General features: G+C 40.2%; 1 protein-coding gene across 1 annotated transcript; it reads right to left on the minus strand.

The window, feature by feature from the left end:
- Nucleotides 1–1,145: 1,145 nt before the first annotated feature.
- On the minus strand, nucleotides 1,146–12,770 carry capn12 (calpain 12). The gene is made up of 22 exons (XM_062419585.1): nucleotides 12,578–12,770; nucleotides 11,800–11,869; nucleotides 10,809–10,927; nucleotides 8,280–8,413; nucleotides 7,961–8,132; nucleotides 7,795–7,878; nucleotides 6,688–6,773; nucleotides 6,415–6,492; nucleotides 6,131–6,321; nucleotides 5,764–6,023; nucleotides 5,653–5,664; nucleotides 5,473–5,552; nucleotides 4,270–4,392; nucleotides 3,544–3,580; nucleotides 3,382–3,453; nucleotides 3,239–3,284; nucleotides 2,874–2,935; nucleotides 2,540–2,608; nucleotides 2,386–2,464; nucleotides 2,169–2,285; nucleotides 1,299–1,351; nucleotides 1,146–1,172 (listed from the first exon to the last, which is right to left on the minus strand). The coding sequence occupies exons 1-22, from the start codon at nucleotides 12,764–12,766 to the stop codon at nucleotides 1,146–1,148; spliced, it is 2,160 nt and encodes a 719-aa protein (XP_062275569.1). The 5' UTR covers nucleotides 12,767–12,770.
- Nucleotides 12,771–21,897: the final 9,127 nt, after the last annotated feature.

The following is a 21,897-nucleotide window of genomic DNA, read 5'->3' on the forward strand; positions in this document are numbered from 1 at the left end:
TCTCCCTCCCTTTACTCCCTCTCAAGCTCCCTCTATCACAATGTAGATGGACGGTTGCCGAGGGCAACCTGTGTGTCCTCACCTAACGATGAACAGGAAGTGGTGTGTGAGCAAAGGTGCTATTAATAGCAGCATGTGTAGAAAGGACATTTGCTTGCTCTCGCTTCTGTGTGTGTGTGTGTGTGTGTGTGTGTGTGTGTGTGTGTGTGTGTGTGTGTGTGTGTGTGTGTGTGTGTGTGTGTGTGTGTGTGTGTGTGAAAGAGAGAGAGCAGCCAGTGTGTAACAGGGAGGAGGAGGATGCAGATTGTGAGACTCAGACAGTTACCGGAGAGAACAGGAGGGGGGAGAAAGAGTGAGGGATGGATGAAGGGAGTGAGGGAACGTAGTGGTGGAGGGGGCGAGTGTGTGTTGACGCTGTACGTGGCGTCAGTGTGATAAGAATAGAGATAGTACGTGTAGCGCTGCTGAGACATCACACTCACACCCTCAGTGGGGCAGGCAGTACTCACAGTGTGTGTGTGCGTGTGTGTGTGTATATATACATGTGTCAGTGAGTACATGCGTGTGCACAGATATTGCCCAGGGTATGCTCATGTGTGCATAGATGAGTAAACTGTTGGGGTTGTAGTGATTTCTATTTTTTTTTAAGTTGTGTAATTACAGCAATGTGTACCATTTCCGCTACCGTTTACTTTTTAGAAACACATTTTTGTTTTTTCATCCCAAACTAATTTTCTTTTATCACAAGACAATTTCTAAACAGAAAGAAGAGTAGAATATTGTTACATTAAGTAATAATGTGGACTTTAGATTCATGCTGTGAAGACAAAAAGACAAAAGAATAAGGACATTTAAACTCACAAAGGATCTGTCATATGAAGTCAATTTTATTAGTTTGTGGAGTAATAAAATGGTATTACATAATGTTTAAATGATTGTGCTTCATACTCTCACATCACATGAGTCTACAATCAGTAGTATAAGAAATATATGAGATAAAGAAAGAATAATACATTTGCAGAGCAGAGCATAAACTGACATATCACTTCGAAAACAGTCTGAACATACAGGATATGTATGTATTTTACATGTTTTTCAGAAATGACAGCATACAGTGGTCTGCTGAGTCCATGTGGAGACCCTCCTCACAAGATCAGAAATTGAAGCAGCCACTATAAAGAAATGACAGGAGGACACATGCAGCAGAGAGAGGAAAGAGCAGAAACTGAGAGTCAAAAACGTGTTCAGGTCCAGGTCAGTATGAACACATGACAGAGAATATTAGGCCAGATACTTACAGCATTGATCCCTCTGTTTTTCACCTCTTGACTGGTCTCTGATTCATACAGAGCTAAGGAGAAGAGGGAAAACAATTACAGCTTACAGCATCCACACAAAGGCCAAACCCTCTCTAACTGTGTTCTTTTTTTTTTTTTTTTAAGTCCTGGAAAGTGTTCAGACTTTCTTTAGTGATAATTTAAAAAGTGCATACGACTCATTACATAAACAGACAAACTGCGAAGAGGAGCATCAACTAAAAACAATGCTTGGCCATGTACTGTATGCAACATATGGGTTGAAAAAATAAGAATTTGTAAATAAAAACATGTATTTTTACTGAAAAACAACTTGAAACAGTATTTTTGACATGGTCAACATGGTGGATATGTACCTGTATCTGCCCAGTTGTTAATTAATGGGCATGTTTTAACAATATTCATTCCAAGTTCATTGATTAAGAGCAATTTCAACCAAAGTAGCTAAATACAATATGAATGTGGATGTCAATCTATAAGGCTTGTTTGGTGGAGATCTGGCAAAATTGCGCAGGGTGATAGGTTCTTCATGAAAAAGATTCATTACATTTACATTACATTACTTTAATTAATTAATTAATTCTTGTTTTATATGCAACTTAACTGAAAGATGTACAAACGATGCATCTAGAAAGGTGTGTGTGTGTGTGTGTGTGTGTATGTGTGTGTGTGTGTGTATGCGCGCGCGCGCGCGTGTGTGTGTGTGTGTGTGTGTGTGTGTGTGTGTGAAAGAGAGAGAGCAGCCAGTGTGTAACAGGGAGGAGGAGGATGCAGATTGTGAGACTCAGACAGTTACCAGAGAGAACAGGAGGGGGGAGAAAGAGTGAGGGATGGATGAGATGTGTGTGTTACCAAAAAGCTTGCGCAGCTTGGCGACACAGGTCACAAAGCCATGGAAGGGCATTGTAGGCTCTCCAGATACAAACCGCTCAGACAACAGTTGAACCACCTTTGCATCACACTGCATTCCTGAAAAAACGGAGGAGTCAAAGGTGTGAAGCCAAACAGCAGCAACCATCTGCATGCTTGTGGGGTGTCTGTGTGTGTGTTTGTGTGTGTGTATTCATACCAACAGCCTGCAGCACTGTGCTGAGTTCAAAGGGGCTCATTGTCCCAGTAGAGTCTGTATCAAACTTCGAAAAGATGGACTGAAAGAGAAAGTGATGATGAAGGGAGTGATAATGTCATGTCTCTCTATCTTACACACACACACTGAGCTGTACCTGCAGATTGTGCAAATTGGCCAGCAGGGTTTCTGTTTGTTTGCGAATGAGTCTTGAACGGCCATTAGTCTGTCAGCAGAGTTAAGGAAATCTCAGGATGAGAGGAGACCAAGTGATAAAAATTTGAGGAAGCAGAGTGAAAGTAAACAGCAGGCATCTGCTCTGCTAAAGTGTCCTGGAGGGAAACTAAATCAGCTATCAGAGGTCAGTGAGGTTTTTAAAAGCAGCTTTTATAGAGTAATGTACAAAAAATATACATTATTTGATGGAGAGTGACCTGGATATACAAGAGGAGTGAATAATACTACAGCATATACTGAGGACAAAAGGATGCATCCTCTCCAAAGATGAGCTGTCTGCATGTCTCCAGTGGCAGATGGTAATCTTTGTCAAGAGCTGTGATGGAGATAAAGATGGGGAAAAAACAGTTTTAATTGGATTAGCGTGAGGAGAGGTGAGTGTGAGGACAAATGTGGTAACTTTTATTACTAAACCAAGCTCAGTTTACTCTGACTGTAGCTATGAGCCTCTGTCTAGACTGGTGACCCTCTTGGCTCCGAGTTTAAGGGGCTGTGTTGCTACTTTGCTCCCATCTAGTGGCCGCCACAGATATTACAGAGTCAAAGTTCATGCAGTGAAGCTCTGTAAAGTGCAGCTCAAATTATGAAAAATGTGACGTACTGGACTGGAGATTCAAACCTGAGTTGAACAGCTTCATGAGCTCCTTGGCGTTCACTTTGCAGTCCTGTCAGAGTGACAGAGAAAATTAGTTTGGACTGTTTGAATTGATTCAGTGCCCAAAATTCACACTTATCGTGAGGGTTATGTATTCAGTTACTTACTGGGCCAGCCACCTCATCAAAGGTCTCCTGGACTCTAACTTGATCCTCCGAGGACACGGGAGTTGCCATTACCTTTTTGGCACAAACAAATAAACACATAGGACTTGTTCTTTTCCAGCTGGGATTAGTTGAGGTGAAACAGAGACGTCCCGCTTAACTCACCGAGAGGAAGCCAGAGGTGCAAGTGAAATCCTGAGTCCTGCAACACAAGGATCACAGCAGACTGTCACTGTTATTCTCTTAAATTATAGTTTTAATGTGAACCTTACAGGCTGTGATTGGTACAGCTGCACTGACTGAAGATTACTATGGTTATTATAGTAAGCATTATTACTCATACTACACTGTTCTTAGCTCTATAATTGACTTTTGTTGCTAACAGAAGCTATAAGAGTTAATCATTCTATTAGCCTATTGTTGTTGAGACTAATTGTGATTTTCTAAATTACGTAGCCATGTAATGCTGGGAACAGAGTTTAATCCTGAGTGTAGGTACGGAGAAGAGTGGGTGACTATGACTGTGCCGTTGAAAGTGAGTGTGACGGGAGGTGATTCAGGGATGCTGTGCAGCTCTCAGGAAGTGTTGTGGGTCTATGATTTAACAAAATATCTATGACGGGAAGAGACATAATGAGACTCACACACGCAACACTTAACATTTACAGACAGCAGCTAGAGAATGGAGCTGTTTTCTGATTGTTACTGGCATAACCTGGAGCTATTATGAGAATTTTATGGGTTTGTAAATCATAATTTATCATAACATAATATTCTTATTGGTAAAAAAGAGGAAAATCATATTCAACTAAGTGGTCTTCTCTGGATTAGATTTTTGTCCCCAGTTGTCGTCTCATTTTGCCCCTCTAAAGTGAATTCCCTCCATCTTACCCCAATGTGTTGCCAGTCTTGGAGAAGATGCGAACAAAGAAATCTCCGGGCTGGTTGGGTCGGTAGGTGGACGCCACAACGACATAGTTACCCGGGTCGAGACGCACCTTTCTCCACACACCCCTGTCAGACATAGTGAGGGATTTATCATTTTCCAAAAGATTTGAACGTTCAGTAAAATACAACTTTAAACAATCAAGTAAAAACATCAGGTCCAAACAGACAATGCAATTCTCTCATTGGATAAATAGAATCATTTTACATTTACATACACAAATATGCAACACACACACACACACACACACACACACACACACACACATGGACATAAAAGTGTGAAGGTATGCTCAAATTTTACACAAATCTAATGAGCTGTTGGACAATAATAGTTATTGTTGTTTATGGTTTATTCATATGAATTTAGGCATTGTTCAATGCAATGAGAACTGGGTGGAGGTTAATGTTTTTAATAGCTTACAAAAATGTGACACAATTCACATAAGACGCAACTTTGATCACCCACTCAACTTTGATTATCCATTTGTTGTTTGCATCTATAAACTCTCATGAGGACGAGGCAAGTGCTGCTGATTCATTTAAATCCTACGTATAAATCAATCTAGTTCAATTCTATATGTAAAGTGTATTTGAATGATAGACTGCTGTTATTGTATAATGAATAAAAAGAGAAAAATCATACACAGAGCTGATGTTGTGTAACTTTTATTGAACCGGTCTGTCCAATAACAAGCTAGTCACAACTAGTCCCAACCGATGAATCACATTCAGCATGACGAGTACTGTTTGTGTGGATGTTTGAGGCAAAAATGGCATTATACTTACATTTACATTTTGTCATTTGCCAAATGCTTTTATGAATATGACTTACAAGCGAGGTGAGACATTCATTAGAGGACAGTGACTCAAAACAGCTGTGGTTCAAATTCTCAAAGTAGACAAGTGTATAAGAAATATCATTAACAACAAGAAATTAGTGTGCCAATCCACAATGTGATAAAAAGTTAACGTGGCTTAAAGTTGACTTACTTCATTCAGTTCACAGTATTAACATTTTTACCAGCAGTTCCTTCAGGAACCAAATAAAAGCACTAGCACCAATTTGTCTGCTTACATTATTAAATTAAATGTATACTGTATGTGTAAACAAGTGAGCAGTCGTTTTCTCTTAAGCTCATATTTTACCTCTGACCCTTATATTTCCCAGAGCGACCCACAGGACGGTTCTTCATGAAGAAGCTTTGGTCCAGACACAGACCCTTGAGCTGTATGGAGAAAGATATCATAAAAGGACAGATGATTATTATTTTATAAAGGCGTTATTGAAAAAAAAATAGATTGATGTGTTGCCCATGAGATACTCGCCTCAGGAGGAACCTGTAAAACAAAAGAAACATGAAGGCAGATGTGAGTTTTAAGAAGAATAAAGGCGCTGAAACCTAAATGACATTATTCAAATGATGAACCTTTTCTCACCCTGTAGATGTGGAAAGCAATGTAGAGGAAGTTGACTTTGTTCTTCTGCCTGCGGTCTTTCTGCAGCAGCTCCACCAGCACTGTGCACTGTTTGGCTTTCTTCTTCTGCTTCTCTTCTCTCTTCTTCTCCTCAGGGGTGATCTCCCTATCATCTTCATCATCTTCATCATCTTCATCATCCTCATCATCTGTATCTTCCTCATCTGCCTGGTCCTGCTCTTTGAGAACTAACTCAAACTGCGGGTTCTTCCAAAATGATTCTGAAAAAAAGAAAAGAAAAAAAAATCAAGCAGCGTGATGACACGAATGAGAATATAAATGATACTTTAATGCATAATTGTGCAAAAATAAACATAACATAACATACTTCTGAATTTGCGGCTGCCACCGGCTGAGTTTCCTTCCACCCAGACTCCTTCATGTTCACTGATTGTCCAGGTAGATGGAGATGCAGGAGTGGATGGAGAGGCAGGTGTGTTTGCATCCACAAGGGTGTCGGGATTCATGCTGCAGAGCTCCACGATGTCGTACAGACTGTGGAAGTCGTCAGCACTGATCCTGATACAGAAGATAATTTATATGAGAGATGTTTTTCCTTGTGAGTGGTCAAACGTTAGTGTTAGTCGTTGTCTTTCAGTGTCCGCTTCATACCAGAACTCTCCATCTTCTTTTTTTATCAGCCCAATCCGTTTCTCCTCGTCTTTGTCAACATCATCCCACTCTTTACTCCTGCAGTTACACACAAACACAGAGAAGCTCAACATGTGGAGAGGTGCTGAAAATACACACATGCACACACGCACACACACACACACACACACACACACACACACACACACACACACACACACACACACACACACACACACACACACACACACATACACACACACACACACACAAACACACTGGAAGCTTCCTCACTTGTCACTCCAGGGTCCACGATATTCGACAAAGCCCCAGGGATTCCTCAGCTTCAGCAACAAAATGTCATGTGTGGCTTTCTTCACCTGAAATGTAACGACAAATTTATATAAAAGGAACGATTTTGAGAACCCTTTCATCTCACCTCATTTCACAGTACAATATTGTCGCTGTTGGGCACAAATCTTGTTTATCCAAAACCTTTACTTCTCAAGAAATTAAAAATATCCAATGGATCCAATAGAGATTTAATCACAAACTCTTTTTTCTCTCTTGAGGTTTCTGACTTACAGAGATGATTGTGTTGCAAGATTACATGAGATGATATTAGAACATCAATGAGATTATATTAGATTACATTAGATTAGATTAGAACAACATGAGATAACATGAAATTAGATTAAATTAGCAGTGATATTAAATTACATGACATTAGTAGATACAGTATTAGGATGATATATGAAATGGGATTAGATTAGATTAGATTAGATTTGACTGGAATGCGATGAGATTAAATACATTGAATTAGATAAAATCAAGATTGCATGAGGTTAGATGGCATAACATTTCATAATGTTTCACTGAGATTATATTACATTCATTTAGATGAGATGCGACTAGACTGAGATGATATGATATGAGATTGAGATTAAATATGATATTAAATCAAATGAAATATTAGGATGAGATGAGATTATATGTGATTATATTCTGTTAAATTAGATTAGATGTGACTGGGATGAGATTACATTTCAGTAACATTCATTTCATTAGAAAAAGATGAGATTTAATGAAAGGAGATGAGATTAAATTAGATGACATTAGATATTGGGATATTAGAAGATGATGTGATTTGATGCTGATAGATTGAATTTTACTTGGATGACATAAAATTTAATTTCAGCAACATTAAATCACATTAAAATATATTAGATTAAAATAAGGTGAATTTACAAATTACAATGATTCTAATGGATAAATTGCTGCAATAGAAAACATGATACATAGTAATTGAAAACGATAATAACAAAGTAAAGACATTAAAACAACACACTGATGACAGTGGACGGTGCTACACAGTCTGCATGTTGTTTCTGTAATACTGGCCTTGTCGGTGTCTGTGATGGCGTAAGCATGACCCTTTATTAGCCCGTTTCCTGTTACTTTACCAATATCACGGTAGCTGCTGGCCTGCGAAGACAAAGAGTCAAAGTCAAGCATCCACCTGTGTTTGTGTGCATGTTGCTGTGAACATTGTGAGGTGTGTTTATACCTGGATGAAGCAGCAGAGCAGGCTGCCTCGAGACAGAGCAGCTGTCAAAGACCTCCAGAGGACTCGAGGGGTATGAGAAGAAACAGGCACTGTGTATGCGATGCCTCCTGTGAAATCCTCCATCCCCTCTGAAATATTACCCCCCTTCAGGCTTCCATAGGATCCAATTAACCTGCATACGAAAGGTGAGAAAGTTATCTCCGGTGGCTGTGAGGTTTTTGTCAAATTACTGCAGCGACATACACACACACACAGAGAAACAGAATGGGTGATCTCAGACATTACAACCCAGAAACATATGCTGGTAGTGGCAACTGACTTGGCGTAGGCCTTCTCCACCAGGGCGCTCCAGTACTCGTTACGGGTGTGAGAGTAGCTGAAGAGCAGACGGCCTTCTCGTACTGGCAGCCTGTCATCCACAACCACCTCCACCCACTCACCATACTGCCAGAACTGCACAGGGACACACAGGGAGAGAGAGAAGGAGACGGGAAGCGGGATGGATAATATCAATAAGGGGAGAAAAGTTAATAAGTGTAAAGTGACAAACTGAAATCTACATGTGCCCAATATTTACCCTCAGCCTGTGAAAACACTTTATCTAATTTGTTTGAAGTCTACTTTGAATAACACGTTTATTTTTTTATGTAATTGTATGCTTATTTCTGACTGATAATCTTAGCTCCGGTTTTGGACTGTACATTTTTAACATTAAGACGGTGTTATAAACTGAGAGTGTGGAGGAAGGGAGGAAGAGACGGTCGCTTTAAGAGACACTAACAAATTGCATAGAAAGTGCAGAAAGAATCCAGACTATTTGAAGGTTGGGCCATACTAAGGGGTAAAAGTCAGGATATCTCAGCCTTCCTGGTTCAGTTTTAAACATTATTATTTGAAATCTGTCTCTGTAAGTCCCAAAACTCCAAGTGCAATGCTAATGTGTACGAAAACCCCTTTAAAAGTCAGTTTAGGAAGCTTCAGACATATTTTTTCCACACTGCTGATAACAGATCAAATAAAATATTTTTTAAAAAGTGTTCAAAAGAATAACAGCACATCAGTCAGTAAATATTGCCTTTTAGTTAATAATTCTTGTTGTAAGTATGTCAATTAAACTTTTAGAAGTTTAGTGTGTGTTAACGTTGTATTAACAGACTGGGGTGAGAGGATCGATCCCTGACAGGAAACAGACATCATCGTAACGTCATGTGCTTGAACTTGCTTTCATCTTTAAACAGCTTCCTTTTTGTGAAGCTGTGTCTAAAAAGTCTCTCAGGCTGCTCCTGCTCGAGTTCTCACATCAGTCCTGTTCTCAGATCTTTGCACTGCAGTCAAATAATAGCTTTGAAAATACTTTTAGTTCATAAGCACTGAATGGTTTAGGGCCAAAATACAGAACAACAGGTTGAACAGGTTCGCTTACTGTCCCTCAGGTTAAAACTCTCTCAGCTCTTGTAAATCAAAGCGTAAAACTTCTCTGTTTGTCTCTGCATTTCATCAAATTAAACTGGAGGCTATTTAGTTACTGTACTATATTTTTTCAGTTATTTTATTCTCTTTTAACCCTTTTAAAATCTTGCTTATGTGTCTTTTTATATATTCTCTTAATGCCTTTTTATGTACAATGTAAAGCACTTGAATTGCCTTCTTGTTGACCGTTCCTGTCCCTTCCCTAATACATCATCCCACTATCACGAGACATATCAGAGATCAGAGCAAAACATCAACAAGACATATATGTGTGTGAGATGATGAAAAAAACTGAATGAAAGAAAGAAAGATCAGTTCTTGTTAGTAAAACCCAGTGGCCTATACAATTATGTGTTAAATAAACATACTGTTCTCTTGTCCAACTAAATTAACTAAACAACCTCCAGAGGCGTTTACTGGTCATGACTAGGGGTGTGTACTGTACTATTAACTGTGTGTACACAACAGCAGCCATGAACAGGCCTGCACTGGCCTTTCATAGCTGCAGCTGTGTGTGCGTGTGTGTGTGTGTGTGTGTGTGTGTGTGTGTGTGTGTGTGTGTGTGTGTGTGTGTGTGTGTGTGTGTGTGTGTGTGTGTGTGTGTGTGTGTGTGTGTGTGTGTGTCCCAGGGGTAGTCACTGCCTGCATGTCTGGACTGACCCTGCAAACTGAGTTTCCAATCCTTCCGTCCTGCGTGTTAAGTCATGTCACATTCTCCCTAACAGTCTCCAAAGGTCCAGAGCTCTGGGGGAAAATAATCACTGCAAAAACCTGTAAAACTATCTATATGTGACTAGTTTGCTTGCTTTTATATGTATAATAATGTGCTGTTTTATTTATCTGTGCATGTTGGGGCCGGCTGTTGTTTGAGCCTAATGATGTGCTCTCTAGATTAGTATCACCACTTCTAAAGAGGTGATAAGAATCCGGTTTTATGATTATCTTTTCTCATGTGCAGTGATCACTCAAGGATGAGTTGATACCTGTTCAATCCAGCTGTCTTCATTAAACACCAGAGCTGTGACATTAAAGCTAGCTAAAGCGATCACCCTGTCCTTTACAAGCCTTTAAATTTAAGTTTTAATGTCTTCATCGAAATTGTGCATTTCAGGCTCAAGCTGGGGAAGTCTGTGTCAACCTTTCTCAGGTTGGATCTGGAGCACAACTGAGCAGAGCCACTTTGGTAAGAATATCAATCTAAATGTCCAGGCAGATATTTACCTCAGGCATTTATGGGGCACTTAAACAGAAGTGCAAGAGGAAAAATGTTTTTTTGCTTGTGTTTGCACATTTTGTCTCTGTTACTGGTAAACTCTGTCTCTCATTAGCAAAAAGCCTGTGGATATCAGAGGCGCTGGGGTGAAATGTATCTACTTACCTTAAAATAGAAGATCCCTGCATACGGCTTGGACAGGCTTTGGTTGGGCGGCACCACATTGACAAAGAGTTTAGGGTGCATGGTCAGACAGGACAGGGCCGCCAGAAGCCAGCAGTTACCTGACATGATACAGAAGAACAGCAGCTTTTCGTTATAAGACCTTGTTCATGCCATGTAATTAGTGATTTGTTTAACATATCGAATTATTTCTGATGCCAGAGGGCACTTGTCTCCTGTGAATTATGATTTGTGTTTTCGTCGATCCTTTTCAGGCATTTAAGCTCACACACACACACACACACATACAAACACACAGAGAGATAATAAGCAACATTCCTCTCCGACAGCGAACATCTGTTTCATGTTGTTTCTCTGGAGATGTTGCAGTACGTTGGTATCTGTGTAAATCATGGAAAACACATCCCAGAGAAAATAAAACTCATGGAAGAAGAAGAAGGAGAAGAAGAAGGAGGAGGAGCAGAAGGGGGAGGAGGAGGAGGGGGTGGAGGTGGTGGGCATTGATCTGTAAAATTGACACAGATGCATGCAACTGGTGACATCAATCCAGAAATCCCAGAGGAGGATGGAGAGTTTTCTGTTGTGCAGGGAAGAATAAATCAGTTCACCACAAACAGGAAACAGACCGAACAACACAACTTTAACTGCATTTTATGGGTTTCAATGAGCTACAGGCGCCTTGCAGATCCTCCCTGCTTCGGGGTTTGAAATTAAAGGGTGCCACTCCCCTATCACCCCTCGCTCTGCGTTTGAAGTTGCATCCCTGGAGCTGTGTGGTACAGACATCCTATTCTGGAGTGACTTAATCAAACAATGAGGACAGACTGAAAAAAGGGGTGCTTCAGCTTTTTGGTTAGGTGGATGTTGCAATACCTAACCAAACACATTAAGACACTTCCAGCATACTCCGGTTTCACCATTCAGTCCAGGATTTTAATGAACACACAAACTGATGTTTTCCTGATGTACTCACCCAGCTGGCCCTGGCAGATATCAGTGGTGCCTGTCATGCCCTCCACAAACACAGCATTCTTACTGATTTCCTGCAGAAATGGAGTGAGAAGAGGACAGTGTGAAGACAGGATGCGATAACATCATAAACTTTGGCCATGTGGTGTCAATATAGTCTTATTTTCATTGGGGTATTTAATATAAATCTGCATAGACGTTACATATTTCTCAAAACAAGTTGTTGAAACCCATTTTATATCCAATACGTCTTTGTTTTCCTCATGTAGCTTAACACATTTGTTAATCATCTTATCATCCTAAATCTGTATCTTATAATATGTGGCTGAACATTCAATTATTCCTCTGCTCTTTCACTCTCACTCTTTTCTGGCTAAAACATTATTACAAAAATTATTTGCTGTGTTATATCTTTGGTTACTTTCTTCTTTGCCACACCTGGCTGAATCAGGTAAAAAAAACAAAACACATCTGTCTTCAACAAAGCCACCCTGTTGACAGAGTTTCCAAGAGGCTACTGGCTGCAGGGAAATACATTTCATATGAATTACTCGCCTGACTGGCCAACAAATCTGTACATGCTTAAATAAAAATGTGGGTATGTCTGTAGATAAAGTGTTTCAAACTATGGCTATAACTAACCTGACCTAATGATTCATTTTATAACCAAATAATCTCGTGAATGGTTTTTGTGGAGACTAATGCCTGTGAAATTACAAGAAAACACAGAATGCAACATCTGGCCATCCGGCTCTGACTCAGCTGCACACATATTGGTCTACCTTGGGTCGAAGCCACTTGATCGCCTTTTTGGGATCCGGGTCCTCTGGCATACCGATGGACTTCTGCTCAGCTGGAAAAGTTGGATCAAAAAACTGTTCGCCGGACTTCAGACACTCTTCCAGGAGAGTCTTGAAGTCCTGCTTCTCAAACTTGATCGGGTTCTCGATGGAGCCCAGAGTTGCCTCCATGCTGATCTTATAATGCTGTCAGTGAATTAACAGTAAAAAAATATGTGAGCAACTGGTGCTTAAGTAGCCTACAGTGGAAGCGCACACCCACCAGATCCAGTCAGGGCCACCGGAGCGCCTCCCCAGCTTTGCCCGGAAAGGTATGCAGAGTGCCGGGGGCCCAGGAGAGCTGGAGTCGGGGTAATGACACGGTGCCAGCAGCCTCTTTCATCATCCTAATTTATCGTCCATCATCGCCATTACCCCGAGAAAGAGACAACAAGCATCTACAGGGTCACACATAAGCATAATAATGGTTCACTGGATACAACAGACTGTGCAGGTCCTGACCCAGGACGGTGATGACTAAGTACAAAAAGGTCTCTAATATGTGTATATTAGTTGGATTTTTCTGTCATTATTTAACCCGTTTGCTGTTCAATCACTTCCAGGAAGTTATCAGGATATTGCAGACCTATTTCAAAATGGTGTTATAATTTTATTTACTGGCATCTAAACAGTCCAAATTCCCAGAAAAATATCTGTATGTTTTCTGTGTGTGTGATTTTTTTTATTTGTGTGCATAGGTAATGTGTATGAGTGTGTGTGTGTGTGTGTGTGTGTGTGTGTGTGTGTGTGTGTGTGTGTGTGTGTGTGTGTGTGTGTGTGTGTGTGTGTGAGGGAGAGAGAGAGAGCGAGCGAGAGAGAGAGAGAGAGAGAGAGAGAGAGAGAGAGAGAAGGTGAAGTAACATCTAATTTGAGAAGAGATGTAAAAAAAATCAAATCAAATCAAAAAGAGCAAACTTTATTTGCCTGTAAGTGTATTTAGATTAACCACATATCAATTGATCAGATATATATATACACGCATCAATCTGTTAAAAATAAGGAGGCTGCTACATACATTAAGGGAGACCTTCGTCAATTTCATTAAACTGTCGCTAGGTGGCAGGCTTCTCCACCCAAACACCACAGACCACAAAGCACATTCACTGTGTGATGGTGTTAACTGTTTAGGCTTATTATGACGATGGTGACGATGATAAATAAGACAATGAGGAAAAATAAATCTTTAAAATATCCTGCGTGACATCCCCTGCTCAACCAAATCACATATTCAAATTCCCCTGCTGATAATGAGCAGAAATAGTTTATATGACCAAAAAAATGACTTAAAATGTCAAGTAACTCAATAACAATCACACACAGTATATTTGGATCATGTTAGGTTGAAAGTATTATGTACTCTAATGGGAGTTTTCTGCAACTCTTACAACTTTAAATTGTCTTTTTGTGCTGATAAAAATGTTAATTAATGTGAAAGCGAACAGACTCAAAATTCATCACAGTATGCGAAACACAAACTGAGGAACAGCAGAGATGAAACTACACAGCAGATACACAGATACTGGCATTTGAGCAGTTTCCAAAGATGAGTTAGTTATTTTAGAGATAAAATTTTCTTTTATTTTGGCTGCGACCTTTCACTTAAATAATTAAAAGAAAGAAAGAAGTTCTCAGCTTCTTTAGACAAGCCAGGCAGCTGGATCATATTTTTAGCTTCTTCCAACACAAATCTCTGTGCAGTTTTCTGTCTTATTTTAAGAAACAAAATCTCCCCCAAATGACTTCAATTTTCCTTGTTTACAGAAAATTGAATGTCAAATCTTTAAGTCTAAATACCCCAGTATGGATGTTTTCTGTTGAACAGTACCTGTTTGGTAGACTATACTCATAAGGACTTGAAGGTTTACTGTGATACCTACTGTATCTGGCAACTGGGTCACTTTTTATTTTCTCGAGCTATTTTCAACACATATCTTTGAGCAGTTTTCACTCTTTAGTATCATTTTAAGATACTGACACTCTCCTCTATAAAATCCTTAAAATGCTGATCTCCACCTGCTCATTGATTTCTCCCTTGTTTCCATAAAATGAAATGTCAAATGTTTAAGACTAAATGTCCAAACACAAATATTTCTATTGCATAATATCTGTTCATAAGGATTTGTTTTGCTGTGATTTCTATTTCTTCCAGTCTCGAGGAGTACTTTGGCCTCCTGTGTCGAGTACTTGTGAACTCATATAATCTCAATTGGACCTCCAATTACTGTCATCCTCCTCCCCCTCTATCTGTCTCTCTGCCCTCTTGTGTCGTGTCATTCATTAAATTTAGGTGGATATCCATCTCCAAGACACTGTTGTCCTGTGGTGCTCTCTCCAGGCCTCTTCAGGCGTCTCTAGCCTTCCCTCCATCACACGCCTGATTACACGTAAACGTGAGACTGACCGGGACTAAATAAACAAGAAGAATAGCGACACAGATCCACCTAATGGTCACCATTTAACTCCATTCATGGGCTCTCCATTATGTCCGTATGGTCTTTGAGGATGGGATTATAGGAAGCCTCAGTGACAAAGGTCAGAGGGCCGAGTAGACCCTCCCACACCTCCATGACCTGCTCTGATCCCACGACCCCGGCACCAGGAGCCCCCGGGCCTCTCACACTCTCCCTGCTGTTTAACCGGCTTTGTCCCGACCCATTTTATGCTGCATCACTCACACAGATCACACCAGACTGAACGGGTCAGGATATGGAGGGAGGAAACTTAATTTGCCAGTAACACTGATGAGAAATGACTTGAATATACCTGTTGTGGTGTTTTTTTCTATATTATTTTTTTATCTTGAACTTGTGCTATTATGTATTCATGTGCAGCTGTGGAAAGTAACTAAGTACATTGACAAGTACTATGCTTACCATTTTGAGGTACTCAAGGTATTTCCATTTTTATGGCACTTGATACTTCTTCACATATTTCAGGGCCTATTATTATACTTTTTAATATACTAAATTTCCCTCAATTGCTTTGCTTACTTTGCAGATGAAGATTTGTTGCACATAACATGACAATTTCATAAAACATGATACATTTTTATATATTAAACAACCAAACAGTATATAAAGTAACAAATGTAATGTGTGTAAATGCATCAGTAATACAAATTAAATAATGCAGCAAAATTTATAATAATCTAACTCTGGCAGGGGCCATTCTGCTGCATAATGTGACTTTTTACTTTTGATACTTCAAGCTAACTTTTCAGTTGAATGCAGGATTTTTACTTGTGAGTATTATTACAGTTACTTTTATGTAAGTAAAGTATTTGAATACTTCATCTTCATCTCTGACATTTCATTACCATAATATTCCTATAACACCCCAGTGTTTCAATATGTTATTCATTCACAGTTTCAATGATATCTTTGCAAATTATTCTTGTAAAATGTCTCATGTAATTCTAATACTTCTTTGTTGTGAGGGTAACACCCACCCCAGCTGTTGTAAACATGTTGTGTTTGTGTTTCTATAAACGGGAAAAACAGCAGTGGTGACAAAGCTCTCAGCTGCCTCAGTGTCTCAAGTCAGGTTGATGCAGCTGTTTATGTATGTATGCTGCATCTAACTAACTAATGAATAATCAGTCAATAGTGAAACAGTGTGCAGTGTGCTATGAAATGAAAAGACAAAGAAACTCAACAAAGTATGTGAAACATAAAGAGTTATAGTCCTGCAGTGCATTTGGACACTCTGGTTGAGGCAGTTAGGAGCTACAGTTCACCTGCCCTCCAGCCTGCAGGGGAACAAACACATGAAAGATTTCACCTGTAACAGGAGCAAACTACCACCTTTTAAACACACTATGAATGCTGCCCAGGCAGCACCTCCGAACCCTGTATGTTCCTCTGTGTATGTTTGTGTGCATGTGTGTGTGTGTGTGTGTGTGTGTGTGTGTGTGTGTGTGTGTGTGTGTGTATATGTGTGTGTGTGTGTGTGTGTGTGTGTGTGTGTGTGTGTGTGTGTGTGTGTGTGTGTGTGTGTGTGCGTGCGTGCGCGCGCATGGAGGGGGTGGCCAGTCAGGTGTGTATGGTAAAATCCAGTTTTTCCGGCATTTTTGTAATTGCTGGGCTGGGCAAGTAAAAAACTGACTGACCTGAATATGTGTTTGTGTGAGCTTGTGATTACCTGAGCAACTGTATGTGCGTTTGCGTCAGGTTCACAAGGAGGGTCACCAGGTGCAGTCAGAACAGGATGTGTGTGTGTGTGTGTGTGTGTGTGTGTGTGTGTGTGTGTGTGTGTGTGTGTGTGTGTGTGTGTGTGTGTGTGTGTGTGTGTGTGTGTGTGTGTGTGTGTGTGTGTGTTTGTGTGTATTTATTATTTATAATAAAACAAAGAGAGTAACAAATGTTTGTAGGTGGGCAAATATTGGATTATCTCATCTCTTCTATTCTCAGTTTCATTTTAGTTCCCAGATATCAATGAAATTAAAAGATATTAAATAGCAACTTTATTAATTTGCAACACAAGTGCACGAGCAGCACTGTTCACTTAACAGATGTAAATATTACTGTGAGGGTATGTAATTACAAAGTGGACACCATTTATTGTTTTACTATTTTCACATTCCACAGCAGCTCCACGTGGCAGACCAGGAAGCTTTGCTGCCAGTCCCCTGCTTCCAAAAACAACACTTCTAACTTTTAAAATCATTTAGTTGGAAGGGTGGTTGACCCCAATGGCTCACTTCATAAACCAAAATCTCACAGCAAACAGTTTAAGTTTAGTCATTCACTCACTCACTCATATCGTATTGTATTATATCATATCGTATCTCATATCATTGTATCATATCATATTGTATCTATCATTTAACATCATGTTATATCGTAATATATATTATCATGCTATGATATATATGTTATGTCAAGCTATTAGACTATTTAAGCTAAAGTGATGTGAAATTTGTATTATATTATTTAGTCTTTATTTCACCAGGTTTGTCCCATTAACATTGAAGATCTCTTTTACCTGACTAATAATAGGAGCAACATAGAGTTCAAACAGTAAATTAACATTAAATACATTGATTTGAGCAACATTTAAATGAATTTGCACACAGATAACCTGGACTCAGTAGATTTCACCATAGTTTTAAAATTGTTCAGGGTTGTTTTGAAGTTTATGATAAGTCCATAGATTGTTCCAGGTGCAGAAAACTTAAAAAGCTTTCTTTCCCAGTTCAGTTCAGACTGTAATTTCCATATTTCAAGTTTAAAAGAGAAGATAAGTAAGAAAACATACAAATGACTGAGGCGGCGTGCACATAAAGCAGGCCAATCCACTTTTGAGAATAATACACAATGGTGAGTAAGAGATCGACTCTTTGATATGGAAAAATTGTTTGTTTATGGTTGGATTAAATTAACTGTCAGCCTTTCAGTGCAGGAGGAAACAACAACTATATCTACAAACATCTGTAACCATTTTAACAGGACAATTGTTTTTGTCAGACATATGTTTTGGACCTTTCTTTATCCTTTCTCCTCAACTAAAATAGCGGTCTTAGTGCTCTTTGCTGCTTTCCGACTGGCAGTTACATCTGTTGTACGAGTAAAAAATGTGCATTAACTGTATGTGCTTGTTTGTTGGTGTGTCTGTCTACCACTCCCTGTCTGTGCAATCTTCTCCACAACAAGAGCTGATCACTGGGCTTAACATGAGCTTATAACCTTCACTCAAGGAAAAGCCTTTTCTAGGTTAGTTTTGAAATTTATTTTCACCATCATTATCTGCCAGCAATTTCTGCCTGATGGCGTATGTACGTAACACTTTCCTTCACACAGAAGAAAAAAGAGAAATCAATGAACTTCCTCCCTTTTAGTTTTAATCACATCTCCCTTTATTCTCACCAGCACAACAACTGAGCTGACACTCCTCCCTCTGAGCTCGTCCTCAGTGATCAGTGACATTATAACCCATAACCCCCTATGAACCCTCCTTGTCTTTCCCCCCTCTCATTATCTGAAGGTGTTGAATGGCAAAAAGAGAGACACTGGATTGACGGATGGCTGCCCAAGACCGTGTCGCCTCTCACCTCGTCCTCTCACACTCTCACTGTTAGAGGTTTAGAGGGTGGGAGGGTGACAAGGGGAGGAGGAGGGAGGAGAGGTGAAGCGGGTGTAATTCCAGGGTTCAGGTTTCACTCTGCGGTTGTTGCGGGAGGCGGGACAGGCGAGAGAAGGTGGGGATTGTGGAAACTGTGCGTGGGTAAAGAGCAGAGAGGGAGTCCTGTGGTTTGACTGATCACTCCTGAATGCATCTTTTTCTTTCTTGTTATCCCCATCTCAGTCGGCCCTGCTAATGATTTAATCCTGCCTCCTCTTCAACTGTTCTGCCAGCCTGTCTGTCATGTCAGGAGGGGGACAACAGGACAGGGACTGCAGGGATGATTGGAGGCTTCACACAGTCTGAGAAATGTAATTAAAAACTCCCAGTTAATTGGCTTTTTACATGATAAAGCACAATCTTCTCATACATAAATGAGGGACTCTTATGGCCACAGGCCTGCCCTATAGGAAAGCAAACATACAGCTCATACATTCCCTTTGTTGTGTGCATTTCTTTCAGCGCTAATCATCTTAAATTTAATCTGAATCAGTGAGTGGGCCACTGTTTCCAGAAATCTGTGATTATGTCTATAAAAATGTGACTATCCATGAGGCAGACTGTCAGAAGGCTCAGTCATGAGTCACTTTTTAGTTTGAAATGGATGCAGATGTTGGTACTGCTTCGGTGCAGCTTTTAACATCGTATTATGACTAAGATGCAGTGGTTAGACATCTCTGGTTAGCCCTGGAGTCGTTCTCCTCCCAACTCTCTATTGGGAGTTTCTCAATTGTTGTTGATAACTGTATATCCTCATCTAAAACTCTGGATTTTGGTGTTGCTCAAGATTCAACCCTGGGTCCCATTCTGTTTGGGGTTTTTTTCACGCCATGCCACATGGGATTACAAGACACCGCAATTTCTCAATCATAAACAAAAAAAACATGCTTCTTCATGTAACAGATAATGAAAGGCCCCAAAACATATCATTACACATATAGCAGAAGAAAGAAAATAAATGCTACAAGCCCACAGTTTATCCTGATAATAGCCTTCTTCTCTCTCATCCTGCAGGCTTTCTCCAAGTAACTGATATATTTAGTAGTTTTGTATTTAAACAGCCAACTCAGTCTTTGTTCATTATTCTAAATCTATACAGGTTTGATGTAGTCCATACATCATTAGCCCACTGATCTTTATACTCAGCTAACACAGATTCTTTAAACAGACAGATGTTGATGTTTTTTCTATTATTAAAACGTATTGTAGAACAATCTTTTGATTTAGATTTGATGATATGTTTATTCCACATGATTTTAAAGTTATCCTCTATAACTGCTGTTGAGGATATTCAATTTCACATTTTGCTCAATTTTAAATTTTCCAAAACTACCTAAATTCTATAAAACACTGACCAAAAAATGGTCAGAGATTATCCTAAATTACAGATGTGGTAACCAACCTGGCAGACATCTCTCTTTTTAGTTGCAAACATAATGTTATATGTAAGATATGTAATCTAAGATGTTCCCTTTTTTCACCATTACTAAAATAATTGTGTGTCTTATAAATCCATGTGGGCTGGGTAGATGTATATGCATAATACGCATAATCAAAATAACTTACAGCTCTAGAGAAAAGAGTGTTGTGCAAAAGTTGTTTAAGTGTGTGTAGCATATTAAATTCCTTGTGACAAGGTTTGTTGTGTGTGTCTGTCCTGCAGTGGCCTCTCCCAACTTTCAGGCCAACAAAAGCTTCTTCTGTGGAGCTAAGACACAACTATTAGATCTCAAAGTCCACATTACTGCCGCCCAAGGGCACTCACTGGTCAGAGAACAAACACTCAAACACACACACGGTGTCAGCTTTAGTCTACTATTGGCAGACAACATAGTGAACTCTCCCATGTTGTGATTGGCTGGTTTGGGTGCTGACACTGAGAGGTGTGGACGGCAGGAAGACAAAGGGCACTCAGGGACAGGGAGGAAAAGATATCCACTTGCTGTAGGGGCTACTGTGCTGCGTTCTGCTGTGTATCACCTTACCTTACATAATTGGGTCCATACGAGCACCAAATGGCGCTCGTTGTGGCGCCCAACAGACAGGGAGGGCAGAGTTTACCAGAGGGAGAGATGGAGGATGTTACCTGTCACCTGTGCTGTCTCTCTCTCCCTCCTTCTTTTCTCGTCTCTGTGGAGAGAAACAGACAAACTGACTTATCTGGGTCCGAGGGGCTTCTGTCTTCACTTCCTCTTTATTCTCTATAACACAATGGTAATTGGTAGGAGTGGGCGTGTGTGCATCTGGTGCAATAACCACCCCCCCCCCCCCCCCCCCCCCCTCACCATCCACCGTCCAACCCCACTCCTCCTCTTCATCTACCCAGCCCCCACCTTGTTGAAAGCTCATTAAAAGACCTGCTGTTAATGAGCTAGAGGGATCATAGAACTTCATTTTCATTAGGGGGGGGGGGGGGGTTAAGGCTGGAGTTGCTGGTGCAGAGGTTTTTATGCCCTTAAAAATGGAGTCAGCAATTATCCCAACCCCTTGACACTCCCCACCCACCCTGCTCTGCCTCCTAACATGCCCACAAACAATAACCAAACTGCCTTCCCTCCCTCAATTTAGTATCCTGAGAAATCTTTGTCGCCCTGTGTCCCATCGTCACAGCGCTCCGTACCCCTCTCAAAACCTGCAGGATGACTGACACCGACTCAAATAGATCAACACTCGCGCACACACCCCACTGGAATTACATTACAGTGTTTCGAGACAAAGCCAGTAACATCACAAGGATGTAAACAAGGAGTGAGGGTCCCTAATCCAAACACTCACATTAAAAATTTATAATTCAGCGCTGACTGTGGTCCTCAGAGAAACGACCCACACTGACTAAGACAAAGAATACTTAAAAATAGTTTCAAAAGCTTTGTTGTGGGTCCCAATCTGCAGGCCAGAATAATAATTTAAAAAGTACATATATATGCATGAAAGAGCAACCACAAGCAGAAACAGACACAAGCAGGAGGGTAAAAAAACACAATGCAAAACATTTCACCTCAATTCTTTATTGAGGTTCCTCATTACAAGATCAATTACAAAATGGTGTCAAATTTACAAAGACAGCAGAGCGATATAGCTTCACAACAACCAGTGTTAAACGTAAAGGAGACGATCAGCAATGCTAGGAGAAGTGGAGAGCA

This window comes from Scomber scombrus, chromosome 5 (assembly GCF_963691925.1).
Source record: "Scomber scombrus chromosome 5, fScoSco1.1, whole genome shotgun sequence".
Lineage (NCBI taxonomy): Eukaryota > Metazoa > Chordata > Actinopteri > Scombriformes > Scombridae > Scomber > Scomber scombrus.